The 18,726-nt window shown below is 40.0% G+C and overlaps 1 protein-coding gene across 1 annotated transcript in view; it reads right to left on the bottom strand.

Annotated features, from left to right (window-relative positions):
- Window positions 1-1,338: 1,338 nt before the first annotated feature.
- Window positions 1,339-18,726, bottom strand: part of LOC106092525 (atrial natriuretic peptide receptor 1) — a 41,941-nt gene continuing 24,553 nt past the window's right edge. The window contains exons 5-16 of the mRNA XM_059369631.1: window positions 14,571-14,847; window positions 14,062-14,171; window positions 13,817-14,005; window positions 13,495-13,751; window positions 9,369-9,484; window positions 9,216-9,294; window positions 9,031-9,151; window positions 8,355-8,880; window positions 7,932-8,274; window positions 7,527-7,866; window positions 1,832-2,105; window positions 1,339-1,761 (exon numbers count right to left, since the gene is read on the bottom strand). Of these exons, the coding sequence (XP_059225614.1) occupies window positions 1,541-1,761; window positions 1,832-2,105; window positions 7,527-7,866; window positions 7,932-8,274; window positions 8,355-8,880; window positions 9,031-9,151; window positions 9,216-9,294; window positions 9,369-9,484; window positions 13,495-13,751; window positions 13,817-14,005; window positions 14,062-14,171; window positions 14,571-14,847 (2,853 nt within the window). The 3' untranslated portion in view covers window positions 1,339-1,540. The remainder of the gene's footprint in view (window positions 1,762-1,831; window positions 2,106-7,526; window positions 7,867-7,931; window positions 8,275-8,354; window positions 8,881-9,030; window positions 9,152-9,215; window positions 9,295-9,368; window positions 9,485-13,494; window positions 13,752-13,816; window positions 14,006-14,061; window positions 14,172-14,570; window positions 14,848-18,726) is intronic.

The following is an 18,726-nucleotide window of genomic DNA, read 5'->3' as shown; positions in this document are numbered from 1 at the left end:
TGTGATACAAAATGTGTATGGATACCAACCTCAACTTCAAATGAATCTTAAAACATTGTTTGTACATAGGCGGCTGTGGTGTAATGTAGTAAGGCGTTTGTAAACATTCAATGAAATGGATGGAACACAGGTTCGATGCTCATAAGCACACATGAGCATCGTCTATGCACTAGACGTTATCAGAATGTGAAAGGGTGTGGACGTTTCATTCAAAAGACTGCTATTGCTTGTTGAACATTTATGGTTGATCTGATAACGTGTGTGTGTTGATTCACTTTTATGTACAAGTGTGGTCGCTTTGTCAACGCCGTGCTTGTTGTTTTCTATGGGTGTAGTTAAAGACCAAATTGTTTAACATAAGTCTTGTCTATACCCATGCCTCCAAAATCGTGCTAGGAGATTTAACATCCAGGTAGGAAAAAAAACCTCTGGTCCAATGGTTCGAAAAATTTGGTCTCCATGAGTCAGTCAGCTGAAACCTTTAATTTTAATCTCATATTTAACCGAACGGTCTATATACCCATTTACAGAGTATTTTTAGGGTTAGACGGGCTTCCTGTTCCTTGGACCTTTAAATTTATTTTAGATTTCTACCCTGCTCTTAAATACCTTTCATCTAAGTTCCATATTGTACCGATAAGTAATATGCCCGTTTGGGTGGGGCGTTCCCCTAGTTTTTTGACCCAAAATTCAAATATCTCATTATTTTTTTGGCTAACTTTTGAGGTTAGATTGGGTTACCTGCAGGACCATATTATGATTCCGTGTTCACCCGGATCTCCACCTGCAAGACCGTATTATGGTGAAGCAGTCGGAAACAGATCGCTGTCCCAGGATACTCTATGCAGGTGCCCAGGCTCACTTTGTCCTCTAGCTTTGATCCATGCGTGTAGCATAAACTTCCAAATGGCAATAATAGAATTCCGACGATCCAAGACTGTGCCGCTGGCAGCAATGCCTCGCACTCGACCTCAAGTGTCGTCCCGCTTATTTGATCCGAATAATTCGCCTCGAATATGCTGCGATGGTATGACATGCTCCTATCTTCTATCCATTCTCCCAACGCCTAAAGTCTCATAGCATGGCAGCCTCATACTTAATCTGTTAGTCTGTGGGCAGTATATCTAGAACTGTAGAAGCCAATCTTTTAACAATCGAAACTATTTTTTTCTTCAACAGACTATAATTAATTAAAAAAACCCACTGTGCAACATAACACAATATATATATATATATGTATATTATCCTACATCTTTCTTAACATTCTCTAAATCCTACACGAAAAACAATCGTATAATCATTCTCCATCTAATTCTAGGAAATAACGACTCAAACATATCACTTTGGGATAGATGTGCGCTCTATCATTTAAATCAAAAATTCAAATAGATTTCCTACAGATATAATTGAACTACAGTGGGATTAAGCACAAGGTTGGTATACTAGGTTACAGATACAGATACATTGAAATTGAAGCGAATACTAAACTAAGACAAGTATAAATGGAAAAAAAAATTACTTAAAATCATATTTAAAACATTTACTTTCCAATGGCCGGAAATAGTATGGGAAAAGGAACATCATCATTGTTATTTTTATGCGGTGTAGGAGGCCGGGGATCTGGTTCAGAGCAACCCACTAGCCAATAGGTGGTCACTGTGCCCTTACCTTTGACCTCAACTTCACCGCGCAGCTCCATTTCAAAGGTACCAAATTTGTCAAATATGACCTTGGCTGCCGAAGAGACATGAATGCGTAGAGCTGTCCACATTTGAAGGAGAAAGTAAGGATTAGTTTTATCTGTCATTTTAACTCAGTGTCAAGTACTTACGCATTCCTGTAGATTCCATGCGCGAAGCTGTATTCACCGTATCTCCAAATAGACAATAGTGTGGCATTTTCTGACCCACCACTCCTGCACACACAGGTCCCGAATGTATGCCTATGCGTATTTTCAATTGATATTCCGGTTTGTGTTTTATGCTGAAGCTTTTCACCGCATCCAATATGGCCAAAGCCATGAGACCAATCTCACGGGCATGATTGTCGGCATTGCGTTCTGGGAGTCCGGAAACCACCATATAAGCATCACCAATGGTCTCCACCTAGAAGAGTGGAAATAAATATATTGTTTAATAACATAGCGTTACACGATTCGTTGTAAAGGGTGATTTTTTAGCTATTATCTTTTTGGCTACACTGGTTTAAACAGCTCATGCACTTGTCGTGTTTTTTTCACTGTCAAATATCTTCGGTTTGGTATATAATTTAATCATTAATCGTCCTACAAACGAACAACGCTTTTAAAAAAGTTCATCGCGCGATTCTGCCATTTTATGGACGAAGCGAATTTTTGGCTCAATGGGTACGTAAATAAGCAGAATTCTCGATGTTTGAGTGAATATCAGCCAGCAACATTACAAGAGCTACCAATGCATCTAGAAAAAGTCACAGTGTGATGCGGTTTATGGGCTGGTGACATCATTGGACCGTACTTCTTCAAAGATGATGCGAATCGTAACGTAACTGTGAATGGTGAGCGCTATCGTGAGATGATATCCAACTTTTTTTTTTGTCCAAAATGCTAGAACTTCACTTGCATGACATGTGGTTTCAACAAGACGGTGCTAAATGCCACACAGCACGCCTAACAATGGACTTATTGAGAGGCGAGTTGGGTGAGCATTTTATTTCATGTTCGGGACCGGACAATTGGCCGCCTAGATCGTGCGATTTAACGCCGTTAGACTATTTTTTGTGACGCTATGTTAAAGCTCATGTCTATATAGACAAGCCCGCTTCAATTGACGCATTGGAAGACAACATTGAAGCATTTATACGTGAGATACCGGCTGAAATGTTGGAAAGAGTATGCCAAAATTGCACTATGCCGATGAACCAATTGAGGCGCAGTCACGGTCAACATTTGCATGAAATAATCTTCAAACATTAAATTATATGGACCTTACTATCGATTCAAATAAAGGTTTCATGAATTTTTCCGAATTTTATGTGTTTTTGTTTTTTGAAAAACTTTCCTATAGCTCTTAAAAAATCACTATTTATAAATAAACTTCAAATGCTCACAACACATTGTACTAAACTAAATATCTGTTCAATCTGACCAAACCCACTAAGGATGTCTTGCTGACTGCTAAAAATCCGCCGATTTTGAAAGAGGTAACAGCTGTTTTGAAAGATTCGACTCAATAAATGTCGCAAAGTAAGTAGGGAACAAAAAACTGGACAAATTTCTATTACTTTGATCGGAAATTTATCCATCTCCTATCCTTATCTTAACGGAGTTTAACTTGAGAACAGTAAGGGTGTTAACCAAATCGTCACATCTTTTTAGAAGAACTTTGACCCAAACCATGCAATATGGGTTTTTGTTTTATGAAGAGGAAGCCGTAGCTAGATACTTTCATTCAGAGATATAGAATACCGGAATATAGACACCCGTTTTTGAAAGGGGCGAAATAATTAGGCCCATTCCTCGAAGTGGATTGATGCATATAGCCAACAATAGACCATTGCTGACATATACGGCATGATGGCTACGATGGATTTTTGGGGATACGAGTACTCGTAAAAGCAAGGTTGAGAAGAACCAAAGATTTCCGTGCTTGGGAATTTCCAGATTCGCCGAGGTTGCGCAGGTTGAAAGTAATGCTCAATATGCAGTCTAATGAGGTCATATTGGGAACTGTGCCACTAATGTTGCGCTATGACTGATAGAGACCGGCATACTGAAACTCCATGATTCCGTTTGTATACTTAAGATGTGCAAACTGAGCTTAGAACTACCAGGGTTGGAAACTACAAAACTTCAAATAGTACTAAAAGGGAAATTTTTTGCACCGAAAGAGTACTTTTTTGTTTTGCACAAAAATTTCAAAATATTTGAGTGCAGGAATCAAAAAATTCTTTCTGGAAAAATGTACAATACCGATTAATGTACCATTACCATACCCATTGAAGACGAAGGTCCGCATATTTTGCGATATATCCCAGATATACATCAGCTATATGTCGCCAGCATTAGGAGGGGATAACCACCCCGAAATTTTTTCTCATGTTCTTGCCAGGATTGGAACCCAGGCGTTCAGTGTCATAAGCGGACATGCTAACCTCTGCGCTACGGTGGCCTCCTCGAACTGATGAACTGATATTGCCCCAATTTGAATCCCAAACAACATGCATATTCAACAGTCGGAAGGACATGATTCGATCGACTAACAAGTGAATATCCCTATTTGATCGTGATGCGTTTCCTGAACTACTCCTCTGAAAAAAAATATAAAGGCTCGAATACATCCGAATAGTTAAATAAAATTCTTAGTACATGAAAAGGTACTAAATCAATCGCGGGGGAACTAGGGTGCTCTTAGGGTTGGAAAAGTAATGAAAACAATACTAAAGTGCTGACTTTTCCATCCCTGAGAAGAAACAGACTGGCACAAAGTTCGATTCGAGCTAAGATCTTCGGGGAATTAAAAAGAGAACATTTAGCGGCGTATACTGTGTTTGAGGACATTGAGACCTCAATCTACACTGTTGGCTCCAAGGCTGATTTGGGACGGAATAGGAGGATAACTCTGTGCCACTTGATATCGGCATGTCGTTAGACGGTCACACTTTAGGTTAAGATCAATAAATTGAATATTATTGGGTTGCCCAAAAAGTAATTGCGGATTTTTCATATAGTCGGCGTTGACAAATTTTTTCACAGCTTGTGACTCTGTAATTGCATTCTTTCTTCTGTCAGTTATCAGCTGTTACTTTTAGCTTGCTTTAGAAAAAAAGTATATTTGATTAAAGTTCATTCTAAGTTTTATTAAAAAAGCATTTACTTTCTTCAAAAAAATCCGCAATTACTTTTTGGGCAACCCAATTAGGGTTGGAAAACGTATATAGCAAGAGTTGAGTTAGTCCAGATTGCCGATTAACAAACTATAGCACTTAGGAAGGTTTCCTCCTCAACGGTCGTTGAGTGGACAACAACAAAACAAAACGACTGGTTGACATAGAAAATTGTTTACAACTATTGGGGACAAGTTGCAACAACACAAGACGGGGAGGTTGTATTCGCCAAAATTATTTGCAACCCTAACTGCAACAGCACAATAAGGAGTTGTTTACTTATTTAAAGTGGTAAACAACTTGTTTATGAGTTTGGGAAGCACAAGTTGTTATTCATAACAAGTTTTTTTTCAAACCAGGGACGTGGCGAAGTCCAGAATGATCGCATATAAAAGGGAGTCGCATCGAGTACTCGAGACAGTGAACGAAGGAGCCAGAAGCCTTGCAGACGTGTGAGTAAAGTGAACTAAGAGAGCCTCAAACACATTAGGGTGTGCCCATTCGTCGCCCAGTGCCTAGTGTTAACAGAGTGTCCTCTTGCCTCTTAGCGTGTGAACAGTGTCGTGCATAAGGGTGTGCCTCCTTGCCACCCCGGCCGAAACCCATCTTTTCTTAACGGAGTGCCCTCTCTCGTTCCTCGTGCCGTCAGTTATTGAACCCGAACAGTGGCGTGTACTAGGGTGTACCTTCTAGCCAGCAACGCTCATATTGTGTCGTATAATAGGGTGTGCCTCCTTGCCACCGCGCTCGAAACCCCACTTTTTTTCAAAGGAGTGCCCTCTCTCCCCTACTCGTTCCGTCACCTAGTTAACCCGAATACTGCCGTGTTCCTTCTAGCCACCAACCCGCGTTTAGTGTCGTGTAATAGGGTGTGCCTCCTTGCCACTCGCTTGCCGGCGCGCCCAAAACGGAGTGTACTCTTTTGCCTCCCAGTGGACCCGAACAGTGCCGTGTATTAGGGTGTGCCCCCTGACACCAAACCTCTTATCGTACCGCATATGGGGGTGTGATTTCCTTCGTTTACTGTGCCCACTTCGCAACGATGTGACCTTCTGCATCTTCGTCCTGTGAACGCCGGTTAACCCGAATAGTCACATATATCAGGGTGTGCCTCCTACCCGAGTATTGGCGTATGGTTCGTGCCAACTACCGGCTGTCGAACCTTAGTGCCCAACCGTTTGTTGGGTCGGTTTGCGAGCGGGCACGCACGACCCACTCATTGACCGTGCCCCCGAAACACACACCTCACATTTTAGCTTTAAGACTCCATCCAGCAAATAAAACGTATAAAACCAAATTCAAAAACGTTTCACTCTCTCAGTCCCAGATCAAGTAAATAAAGGGGTCACACTGCAATTTTTTTAAAAAGGTGAAGTACCTAGTCCTTGTCACCAATTCAGAGACACCCTGGTAGAGAAATACGGAGGAAAGGAACCTTCTGGCACCAAGCGCCTTCTACTACTACAGAAGAATGTCTGGTAGGAAGTAGAAAATTATCCCAAGGATGATCAAATGGATGTATACGGCTATCGTAAGACGAGAGCTGCAACATGGGTCATAGGTGTTTGGCTATAGATTCGAGACGAACGTATACAGTTTGAGATTAACCAAAGATTGCCTGCGTCGGAATCACAGGCACGTTGCGTAATATTGGGCATAAATTCCTGGAACACAAGGTTATTCCAAAAAAGAAGAGGATGAAAGTAATAGGATGCGTTCGTCCTCGGCGAGCCAAGGCAGACTCTAGGTAAGATAGGGGTTTATACCTGGCTGTTATATTGCCAGTCAGAAAAGGGGTCATTAAGAGGTCATAACAGCGCATCGTGCGATATTGGCAAGTTGTTGCACAATCCTTCAGAAGAAGGCTATCCATTAGCATAGGCGCAATGAAAAATCTATAGAGGTTGGTGGGGTCAATAAATTTTGTAGAATATTTAAAGTCCCTGTTGGCATAAGGGCGTAAAGAAGTTTTACACTGGTCAATACCTCTCATATGTCGCCAGCATTTGTAAGGGAACAACCACCGATGAAATTCTTCTCTGATGCTCTAGCTAGGATTCGAACCCAAGCTACCATCGTCAAAAACGAACATGATAACCTCTACGCCACAGTGGCTTTCCACGAATGTTTCTTAAAAATCCCCCCAATGATTGGAAAATCATGCATTCGTGCACGACAAGATCATCCTCGCGATCTTTGTTCCTTGGCAACAAACGGAGAGGTTAGTGGGACGCAAATTTGGCACCAAACGTAGGTGGATGCCGACCAGTGCTTCTCCTAAGAAGTACAATTGGATATACGTTGGCTCCCTGCTTACTTTTTCAATATATCTCTCACTCACTCTCTCTCTCCCTCGCTCTATCTCTCTCCCTCGCTCTCTCTCTCCCTCGCTCTCTCTCTCTCTTAGATGAGATCTTAGGACTCTTATCTTCATTTTTTCTTCTCCCAAACTTTCAGTTTGAAAATCCGACTAAAAGTGTGCCTAAACGAATTTTAATGGGGTAATTATCACCAAATTTGGGTCCCACCAAAAACAATGCTCCAAGTCGTACTAAAATGTTGCATATAGTTAAGCTATTCCTATCAACTATGACAAACTAATTTTCTCTTTTTGTTTTCCTATCCCACTTCTTAGTGGACTTGACTTTTGTTTCCTCTCTTACCTTATACACATCATAGAATCCAATAATCCGATCAAAAGTACTGTAGAGATCATTGAGAAAATCCACCACCTCCATGGGACCACTTTGAGCACAGAGGGCAGTAAAGCCGACAATATCACTGAAATAAATTGTCACACACTCAAATTGTTCAGGTTGCACCATTTCGCCGGCCAACAATTGAGTAGCCACGGGACGAGGTAGAACCTGATACAGCAACTCCTCAGTGCGTTTCTTCTCAATACTCAATTGTTCGGTTTTCTCCTCAACCAGGCTCTCCAAGTTATTGGCATACTGCTCCATGCGACGCAACAAATCGTCCATGAGATTTTCACAAAATCCTCTAAAATTAAAAAAGGGAAATAAGTCTCACAATTCAACTCAAGATATTTGAAAAGTATTACTCACTTCATTATCAATCTCACTGTGGAACGTATGGCTGCGAAAGCCGGTCTGTCATCCGGATGGTCTGCCCAACATTTCTCCATTAAATCCAAAACATCTGGCGGGCAATCACGTTGACCCACAAAGGGACGAAAGGGAGGACTTTCATGCGACTCCACTCTATTCAAAATGGTTTGTATATCCATAAACTGGCGTGCAGTCTCATAGGGCCCACCACGCACCACAATTTCCTCTAGAATAATGGCAAATGAATAGACATCACCCTTTTGGGTGGCCGGATTTCCGGGGAAGACAGTCAAAGGCAACAGCTCGGGAGCAATCCACATAAATTCTACACAAATACAAACTTTTGATTATTATCTCCGTTTTTCCAACACTCTCTAAATCCCACTATTAGCTCCATTCAGCTGGTGCAACCATACTTACTATTGAAATAATTTTGATCCTTAACAAATTCCGAGGGCGTAGTCAAAGTGCGTAAACCAAAATCGGATATTTTCAATACAAATCGACCATCAATCAAACAATTGCAGGAACGCAATTTTCCATGAACCTGAACATCGCTGTTGTGCAGATAAGCCATACCCTTGACTATGTCATGTATTAGGGACATGCGAAAATTCCAATCCAATTGTATGGCTTCATTTTCCAAAACATCCTTCAAACTACCCTTGGGACAATATTCGGTCAAAATCAAAACCGTTGGCCGTGGCAAATCAATGCAGGAGCCTACAAATCTTACAGTATTCTCGTGACTTACATCGCGAGCCTGTTTTATTTCCCATAGGAGAGTGGAAGTTATGTCCACCTTCTTTTTATGGATTTTCTTAATGGCAACCCTTTCACCTTTGAATATGCCAATGGTGGTAAAAACTTGAGTCAAGGGCAATGAAGTGCAGCTGGCTATGGAAGCTCTGCCAGAGTGTATGCCATATTGTTGCAGGGAAAAATTCTGAGAAAGAGAAATATATTAACCCAATATTTCGAAATGATGAAACGCAATAATGAAGTTTTATTTGCAAATATATACATCATGTAGAGGCATTTGTTTATAGTTCCTTCTCCTCCTTACTCTCTCTTCCTCGCTTTGTGTCTCACTTACCTCTGCATTTAGTTTTTGTAATCCCACCTTACTGCCATATAAACGGCCTACTTCCAATAAAACATCATCAGGTCTCACTCTCCAGGACATGTTATTGAGCTCATTATTCAGCTTCATTTGCCTGGGAATTTATAAAGTGTTTTTAGTTGTTTTCGGAAACCTTCACACATCACACCCAAACCTACTTGCACATCAGATATACCACCAGAAAGGTAAACCCCACAAATATGGCCAAGGCAAATAAAGCATACATTATGATCAGTTCTGCAAAAGGACAATAATAGGGGGATTTATATATAAACTACAATATTTGAATGCTTTTGTTCGTGTTAACTTACCATTACCATGGCATTTAGGAGAATTGCCCAGAAATCCACATTTTGGTATATCAGGCGGTGGTCCTTCTTTGCCACCAGGCCAATGTATCTTTTTGCCATGGACACCGGAATAATTTCTAGAAAAAGACCAATATTTAACATCAGGTGACCCATGAAAGTTGGGTTGCTTGCTAAAGTTCTGACTAATTTCGATTTCTATTCCATTTCAATTATGGACACTGAAGTTCACGTACATGCATACGCGTAGCGAGAAAAGTACGATCAGACACTGAATGGAAGTGATAATACAAAAAATAATAAAGGGATCTCCACTGGATGCTTGAAGAAAGCACTTTCAATGCCAAACCAAAAGCAAAATAACGCAAAATCAGTACGTGGATACCAAAAGCCTCCAGCAAAGAACCCATGGTACGACCAGGAGTGTGAAGGTAATGCTGAAGGATAAAAGTGAAGCACATAGGGCAACCCTGCTGTCAATACGCTAGCAATGCGTGTGGCGAAGGACGGTATATAAAGAAAAGAAGAGAGGAGAAACGTCTATCTTGCAGAGAAAGGAAAAAACTTGAGTTTGAGTGAATCTGGCAACTCAGGAGTCACAATGCAATTCTTCAGACCTAGAGATGGATTTCTACCAGGTAAATACCCAATGCTTGGATATTTATTGGGAGCCCACCGTAGTGCAGAGGTTAGCATGTCCGCCTATGACGATGGGTTCGAATACAGGCGAGAACATTAGAAAAAAATTTCAGCGGTGGTTTTCTCCTCCTAATGTTGGCAACATTTGTGAGGTACTATGCCATGTAAAACTTCTCTCCAAAGAGGTGTCGCACTGCGGCACGCCGTTCGGACTCGGCTTTAAAATAGATCATTGAGCTTAAACTTGAATCGGACTGCACTCATTGATATGTGAGAAGTTAGCCCCTGTCCCTTAGTGGAATGTTCATGGGCAAAATTTGCATTTTTTACCCAATAAATACCCTTTTTGGGTATTTATAATTTTGCAGATATCATGGGTACAAAAATATTTTCCAAACAATTTTTGATGATTTCGTATTCTTTGTATATAAACCGGACATTCTGATCTAATAAAATCGGATTTTAGTTATATATAGCCGCTAAATAGACCGATTTTCAGACTTAAAGTCATAAGGCAGTAATTTGATAATTTTCACTCACTTTGGCAAAGTGAGTTCTGGCAGACCCCTACCCATTTCTGTGAATTGTGGTTCAGATCGAACTATTGGGTTGCCCAAAAAGTAATTGCGGATTTTTCATATAGTCGGCGTTGACAAATTTTTTCACAGCTTGTGACTCTGTAATTGTATTCTTTCTTCTGTCAGTTATCAGCTGCTACTTTTAGCTTGCTTTAGAAAAAAAGTGTAAAAAAAGTATATTTGATTAAAGTTCATTCTAAGTTTTATTAAAAATGCATTTACTTTCTTTTAAAAAATCCGCAATTACTTTTTGGGCAACCCAATATATTTGGATATAGCTGCCCTATAGGCCGACCGCCCGATATAGGGGATACCAAAACGCAGTGTTTAAAATTTCATCAAAATCGGATGAAAAGTTCTCCTTTTATAGGCTCAATACTTTATATAGGGAGATCGGTCTATATGGCAGCTATATCCAAGTATGGTCCGACCTGGACGATGTTCGACAAAAAATTGTAGAGGTCTATCAAAACTCGCTGTGCCAAATTTCATCAAAATCGGATGAAAAGTGCTCCTTTTATGGGCTCAATGCTCTATATCGGGAGATCGGTTTACATGGCAGCTATATCCAAATATGTTCTGATCTGGACGATATTCAATAAAAAGGTTTAGAGGGGTACCAAAACTCACTGCGCTAAATTTCAACCAAATAGAATGAAAATGCTCCTTTAATATTTCCATTGCACTATATCGGGAGATCGGTCTATACGGCAGCTATATCCAAATATGGTCCGATCTGTACCACATGCGACAGGAATCGGTAGATGTCTACCAGAATACATTGTGCAAAATTTTATCGAATTGGGGTTATAAATGGATCTTTTATGGCCTCAATTCCCTATATAGGGAGATTGGACGGTCGGACTATCTCGGTAAACATGTCCGTTCGGGTGGGTTTTGGGATGGGGCGTCCCCCAGATTACTCGACCCCAAAATTTTATACCAATTTCATGTCTTTGGAGTACCATAAGGTAACTTACAAAATTTTGCTTAAACCGATGCACGCATCTCCGAGATCTGGCGGGGAAATGGTGGAAAGGGGGATCCGATTTGTAAATTACTAACCTCAGATGAAAATTTTCTCCGTAGGTGTTTTCAAATCTTGAAGGCTGGCCTCGTATTTTCTTATTTGCGATGAGATTTGTGAACCGCATTTTAAAATTTTTTACTATTAACCAACACGCAGGGGATATCCCCTATGAATGCAGTGCATTGCGTTGGCGAAAGAAAATTAGGAATTGAAGGGGTGGAAAAGGATGTGGTGTTTACAGATATTTCTCTTAAATCTCTGGATGTCAAAGCGGGTGGGAAAAACATTAGCCGGAAGTAGATTTCAAATACGAACGGTTCGGGCGATATAAGAATTCTCCTTATAATGCATTGTGCGGTCCGCTGGCCAATCAATTACAAACGGCTGTGAGTTCCTGGAATGTCTAGTATCCCTGACAAATATTCTTACATCAGGAATAAGAAGACGAATATCAGACGAACACACACCATGAAAGTACCTATAGAACAGCGCCAAACAACCCACATTGCGAAAATGTTTAACGGAGGCAAAAGAGTTGGATATCCTACTGTCCCCAATCAACGCCATCGCTCTCCTCTGTAAACGGTTCAGTAGCTCCAGGGATGATTTTGAAGCTCCAGCCCATACATGTGAGTTGTACTCCATTTTCGGCCTTATGAAAGTGGTGTAGATGTTAAGAAGATCAAACGGAGTGAAGTAATTCTTACACCGAGTAAGGAAGCCTAAACACTTGAATGCTTCTTTCGACACTTAGAATGCATGTTTAGCCCAACAGACATCACTTTGTATTTTCATGCCGAGAATTTATGCTCACTGGATGAGAACCCATCTACAACGACTCGAATAGTGGATCTCTGAGAAAGCTCGAAATAAATCGAAGGAGGCCATTATCGACACCAAATCAATTATCGACACGCTATCAATTATCGACACGCTATCAAATACCAAAATATCGAGAGCCACAACCTTAGTCTCACCAAACTGGTGGATTGAGCGACTTCAACGTTCCGACAGAAGTGCAATGAGGTCGCCCGTAGAGCGATTTCTGCGAAACCCATACTGTTGGTCGCTAAGAAGGCCATTAGATACCTCACAAGATGGTGATGAACCATGCTCTCCATTACCTTGGAGAGAGCGGAGTATATCGCAATTGGCCGATAATTCGCAGGGTTGTTTGCCTCACCGTCCATGGGTATTGGATGAACGTTCGCAACCTTTCAACGCGCCGGAAAGACTACCGTACGGTAGGCAAGGTTGAAAAGGTTGCGTAATGGACGAGCAAGCGTAGAAGAACACCTGCGCAAGACAAGTGTTGATATACCATCCGGGCCCGGGGATTTATTTACTTCTAGATTCTCAAGAACCCTTTTACCTTAAAAAGAAAAAAAAAACATCTGGAGCGGTTCATAACCTAATATAGCTGTCATATAAACCGATCTCGGGTTTTGACTTCCTGGGTCTCGAGTGGGCGCACTTCTTATCTTACTTTGCTTTAATTGGCTATGACAGAACGTTTGTCTTTTTAGCCGATCTCAGAACAACCGTCCAAGCCCCTCAATCTTCTGCGCTCCATCTATAATCTATGACACCAAGTTTCGAGTTGTCTTACACTTATTATCCTATTTAGCTGAAATTTTCCAAATTTACTTCTTAAGCTTCTAAAAGGCACAATTCTTACCCAAATTGGCTGAAATTTTCTACTATGACAACCTCAATTTATGTGCCAAAGCTCGTATGGTTTGAATTGGTCCATAAACTGATATATCTCCCATATAAACCGATCTTTTGACAGTCTTTTGGTCGTAAAGTCGAAGTCAGTACTAGGCTTAAGACTCCTTAATATTTATCAGATTTGGTAAATTTGGTACATGAATTTACTTACCTATGCAAACCATAATAATGGGCAACTACAGCAAATTTCCCATTGATGGGATCCAAGTCCAATATCGAATAATCAGCATCACGGTCACCATTATCATCGATTCGTACATGACCAGTAATGCCATCGAAATTTCGATTCCACATGCGACGTGTTATAGCCATGCCATCGCGAATATCCTCGCCCTCACTCAAGGTCTCGTTCAAGGCCATCCCCAGCAAATAGACACCATCGTAGAAAGCACCAATGAAAAAGTTAACCTAGAGCAGAAAATTGAATATTAAAGAGGACCCTTTAGAACCCACAGCGAATTTGCCGTATTTACCTCTTCTCCCTCCTCAAAAGTGTAGTTGTAATTTAAGTAAGCCATTTCTTTGACATGATCAGCAAATCCTTGATATGTGGGACTGGACGGTTGCAACAGGGAAACCCTTAATAAAGCTTCATAGGCTTTACGGGCACGACTGTCATCTGCATCACCCATTTCCCAATCATGATCGCCCCAATAGGAACTCTGAATTGAGGATTTTTAGAAAAATAAACTACTCAAAAGGCAATGCATTAGATTACCTGAAATATTTCCACATCCAGAAATACCCAATCCCCATTGGTCATGCCCAAAGAGTAGGCGGCCAACATGAATTTTCTCACCAAAGTTCCACGAACGGATAAAATAACCACTATTAGAAAAATTTTATTATAAAAATATAATCAAAAAATATAATCAAATAATTCCAATTCCTCATATAATGTCATGATTTTAACATTGGGCTGTCTTCTCCTCGCCATTTCAAGAATAAAAATCTACTTTTATTAGAAATTTGGCTGAAATGGCTGAAGCTAATGCGATAATTTTTCCAAGTCGCTCTAATGTTAAAATCATGACATTTAACGTACATTTGGAATTTGAAGTTTTTCTGGGACTGTTTGCTTGACGAATTAAAAAAATATTAACTTTCATGAGAAAATGTGACTAAACAGCTCTTCACCTTCCTTCATTATGTCTTTTATTTCCCTTCCGTTTTTATCATCAAAAGCATTTATGCCAGGATCTCCCATTTCCTGTGACATTTACTTACCCCTCGCATACATGCTGGCATCCCTCAAGTAGGTGTCATAATGTTCCTGCTCATTACCATTCAGCTCACGTACAAAACTTAAGAGGCCCTCCTGCCTTAGCCCATATTCGAGATTTTTGCCCACCGTCAACGAGAATAAATCTGAACGATCCACCAGTAGAGCAACATGCTTCCAATTAAATTGACGAAAAACGCTGGCAAAAACTAACTTCAAGCGGCACTGGCAGTAGGACATGCGTGTCAATGTGGGATATTTGGTTTTGTCTTTAAACATTCCCTAAAGTCGAAAAGAAATATGGAAATTAAAACAAAACAAACAAACATAGGTCAATGGTGGGGTCAATGGTGATGGTTAAAACAATTTGTATTTGATGACATATCTATGAGCTTCATCTAAAAGGAAAGCGGTTTGTGCTAATCCACAAATCCCTGGTGAATTAATATTCAATTTTGCAAACACATGGCCATGCCAAAGTTTGTTGACTTTTTCTTATCATGCTCAAAAGTTTGAACACATTAACATTCTTTCAAGTTAAAATTTATACATACATATAAATGCACAGCTTTGTTTAAAGATTACTCAATTCAGATTTTGTTAAGCAATTGAAGCAAATTCGTATATTAGAGCATAATTGTAGAAAGCCCTAAACCTCCGAAAATTCTATTTCTATTCGCTCCACCCGGAATATAATATTTTTTTAGCCACCACCGAAGGATGGGGGTATGTTCATTTTATAGTTCCGTTTGCAACACATCGATACATCTATTTCGACCCTATAAAGTACATATATATTCTTGATCGATATAAAAATCTAAGTCCGCCTGTCCGTCCGTCCATCCACCTGTCTCTTAAAATCACGCTACACTCTTTAAAAATTAAGATATTTAACTGAAACTTTGCACAGGTTCTTTATTTGTCGAAAGACAGGTTAAGTTCTTAGATGGGCTATATGGTACTGCATATATATTGATATAGCCCCTATATAGACCGATCTACTGATTTATGGTCTTGGGTCCATAAAACCCAATTCTACAGGGTGGCTGATGAATATTGCTACAATGATGAATATTGCTACATTTTTTTTTCGGTGTATGGAATACATTTTTCTTTTATTCATGTTAAATTAAATTATTAAATTAATTATTAAATTATTATTAATTAAATTAATTAATTAATTAATTAAATTAATTATTAAATTATTATTGTTAAATAGAAAAAAAGTTATTACATTTTTTTTTGGTAGCGGCTTTCATCAGCCACCCTGTATTATCCGATTTTGCTGTAATTTGAGACCGTGAGTTGTATTAGGCCACGCGACATCCTTCTTCAGTTCGGCCCAGATCGGTCGAGATTTTGATATAGCTACCATATAGACCGATTTCTCGATTGAAGGTCTTGGATCCATAAAAAGGCGCATTTATTATGCGAATTCGCTGAAATTTTCGCTCGATATCCTTCTTGAAGAAGGCCCAGATCAGTCCAGATTTGATTTGATATAGACTGATCTCTCGATTTAAGGTCTTGGCCCCATAAAAAGCGCATTTAATATCCAATTTCGCTGAAATTTGCCACAGTGACCTATGTTAGGCTTTTCAACATCCATGTCCTGTATGGTTCAGATAGGTTTATATTTGAATACAGCTGCCAAAAACTCCAATACTAAACCAAATTTGAACTTGTATTTATTGTAACACTCAATGTTGGAGGCCACAGTAGCGCAGAGGCTAGCATGTCCGCATATGACGCTGCACGCGAGACCATCAGAAAACATTTTCAACGGTGATTTTCCCCTCCTAATGCTGGCAATATTTGTGAGGTACTATGCCATGTAAAACTTCTCTTCAAAGAGGTGTCGCACTGCGTCACGCCGTTCGGACTCGGCTATAAAAAGGAGGCCCCTTATCATTCAGCTTAAAACTTAAAAACGGACTACACTCATTGATATGTGAGAAGTTTGCCCCTGTTCCTTAGAGGAATGTTCATGGGCAGAATTTGCATTTACTCAATGTCCGTAACGAATTTGGTCCAAATCGGACCCTATTTCGACAAAGCTGTTATAGGTGCTTAAAGAATGCATTTTTCACCGAATTATTACAAAAGGTGGTTTACACGTATACCTGAGGTGGTGGGTATCAAAAGTTCGACCCGGCCTTTTTATTTATTTTTGTACTATTTTTTTTTTGATTCTATCCCACTGTGCGATATGTCGCTACTATTCAGCTCATAGAACTTAGTAGCACTTCTACGGAATGCGTTCGCAGTTTCTTCTTCACCATTTTTTATACCCTACACCAGCACTGGGGTACAGGGTATTATAACTTAGTGCATTGATGGTATACCGATCAACTCAAAATTACTTTCTGATTCGATTTAGCAATGTCCGTCTGTCTGTTTGTTTGTCTATCTGTCCGTCTGTGTATGTTAATTTTTTTTCCTGTCAGTCAACACGGATGTGCCCTATGAATGCAGTGCATTGCATTGGCAAACGGAAATTAGGAATCGGAGGGGGGGAAAAGGATGTAGTGCTTATTGACATTTGTCTTAAATCGTTGGATGTCAAAGTGGGTGGGAGAAACATTTGCCGGAAGTCGATCCCACATACGAACGGTTCGGGCGAAATAAGAATTTTCTCAACAATGCATTGTGCGGTCCGCTGGCCAATCAAATTCAAAGCTAACATTCGATAGAGTAAAGTTAGGTGCTTGAAGAAGTAAAGTTAGGCGCTTCCTATTAGTGTAGGTCAGTTGGGAGTGTAAATGGACTAAATTGTTCCATATAAACCCATCTCTCGATTTGACTACTTGAGCATCTAGAGGGCGCAATTCTTATCCTAATTGGCTGAAATTTGGCACGTTGCGTTTTGTTTTGACTTCCAACCACTGCGCCAAACAGACCATTATCGGTTCATAACCTGATTTAGCTGACATTTAAACCGATCTTCAGATTTGAGTTCTTAAGCCTCTAGAAAGCTGACTTACCATCCGATTTGATTGAAATTTAGCATGTGGTGTTTTGATATGAGTTCCAAAAACTATACCAAATATGTATAAAATCTTTTCATAACCTGATGTAGCTACCATATACACAGATTTGATTTCTTGAGCTTCTAGAGGGCGCAATTCTTATCCTAATTGGCTGAAATTTTGCACCTGTTGTTTCGGTATGACTTCCAACAACTGTGCCAAGTATGGAAAAGTCAGTCCATAACCTGATATAGCTGCCATATATACCGATCTCCCGATTTAAGGTCTTGGGCTCATAAAAGGCGCATATATTATCCGATTTTGTAAAAATACAGCACAATGAATTGTGTTAGGCACTTCGACATCTGTACTCTATATGATCCAGATCGGTCTATATTTCGATATAGCTGTCATTTATGCCGATCTTCTGCTTAGCTTTAAACTTTAAGTCATTACTTTATTATCCTATTTTGCTGAAATTTGGATATTGCTTTATGGTTCAGGATAGTGAATTGTGTTGCAAACTTCGATGTCCCTGGCGAGTTTGGTCGAGATCGGATCATATTTCCGCAATTACTTTTTGGGCAACCCAATAGCTACTAAGGTTTCATAAATGGTGTAATTTTCACCGGACTTGATGTAATGAGGTTAATAAGTATATCCGAGATTGTAGGTATCCAAAGATCGGCCCGGCCGAATTTAATGCGTTCTTACTCACGACTGTTTAAGTTTAAATCCCCAAATAGTTAAAAATTATTTTTTCTTCGTAAGAAACACAACACATTTTACTTCACAGACTACTGGAAGAGTTTGATATTAATCTTCTTGTGGTACTTATCAGTGGAATAAAATTTAAGACACATTTGCCATATCAATCGCTTATTTTGAACATGTTTTATTAGGACTCCAAAAGTACTACGCTTTACACACAGAAAAAAGCAAATTTACACATGAACAATACCATCGAAGCATTGTAGTCTTACTTCTTCCCTATAAATGCGTGCTGCCCGATTCAAGTTTAAGCTCAAGAAGAGGCGCATCCTTTTTGTTGTGGAGTCCGAACTGAGTGCACTGGGAGGCACCATTCAGTAGCAAAGTTTGACGCTGCTAAGACCTCCCATATGTTTGCCCCTGTTCCTTAGTGGAATGTTCATGGGCAAAATTTGCATTTGCATTTGCAAGACCTCCCATA

This window comes from Stomoxys calcitrans, chromosome 5, assembly GCF_963082655.1.
Source record: "Stomoxys calcitrans chromosome 5, idStoCalc2.1, whole genome shotgun sequence".
NCBI classification, from domain to species: domain Eukaryota; kingdom Metazoa; phylum Arthropoda; class Insecta; order Diptera; family Muscidae; genus Stomoxys; species Stomoxys calcitrans.
The sequence above is the reverse complement of the archived record's forward strand: the minus strand, read 5'-3'. Positions and strand labels throughout refer to the sequence as shown.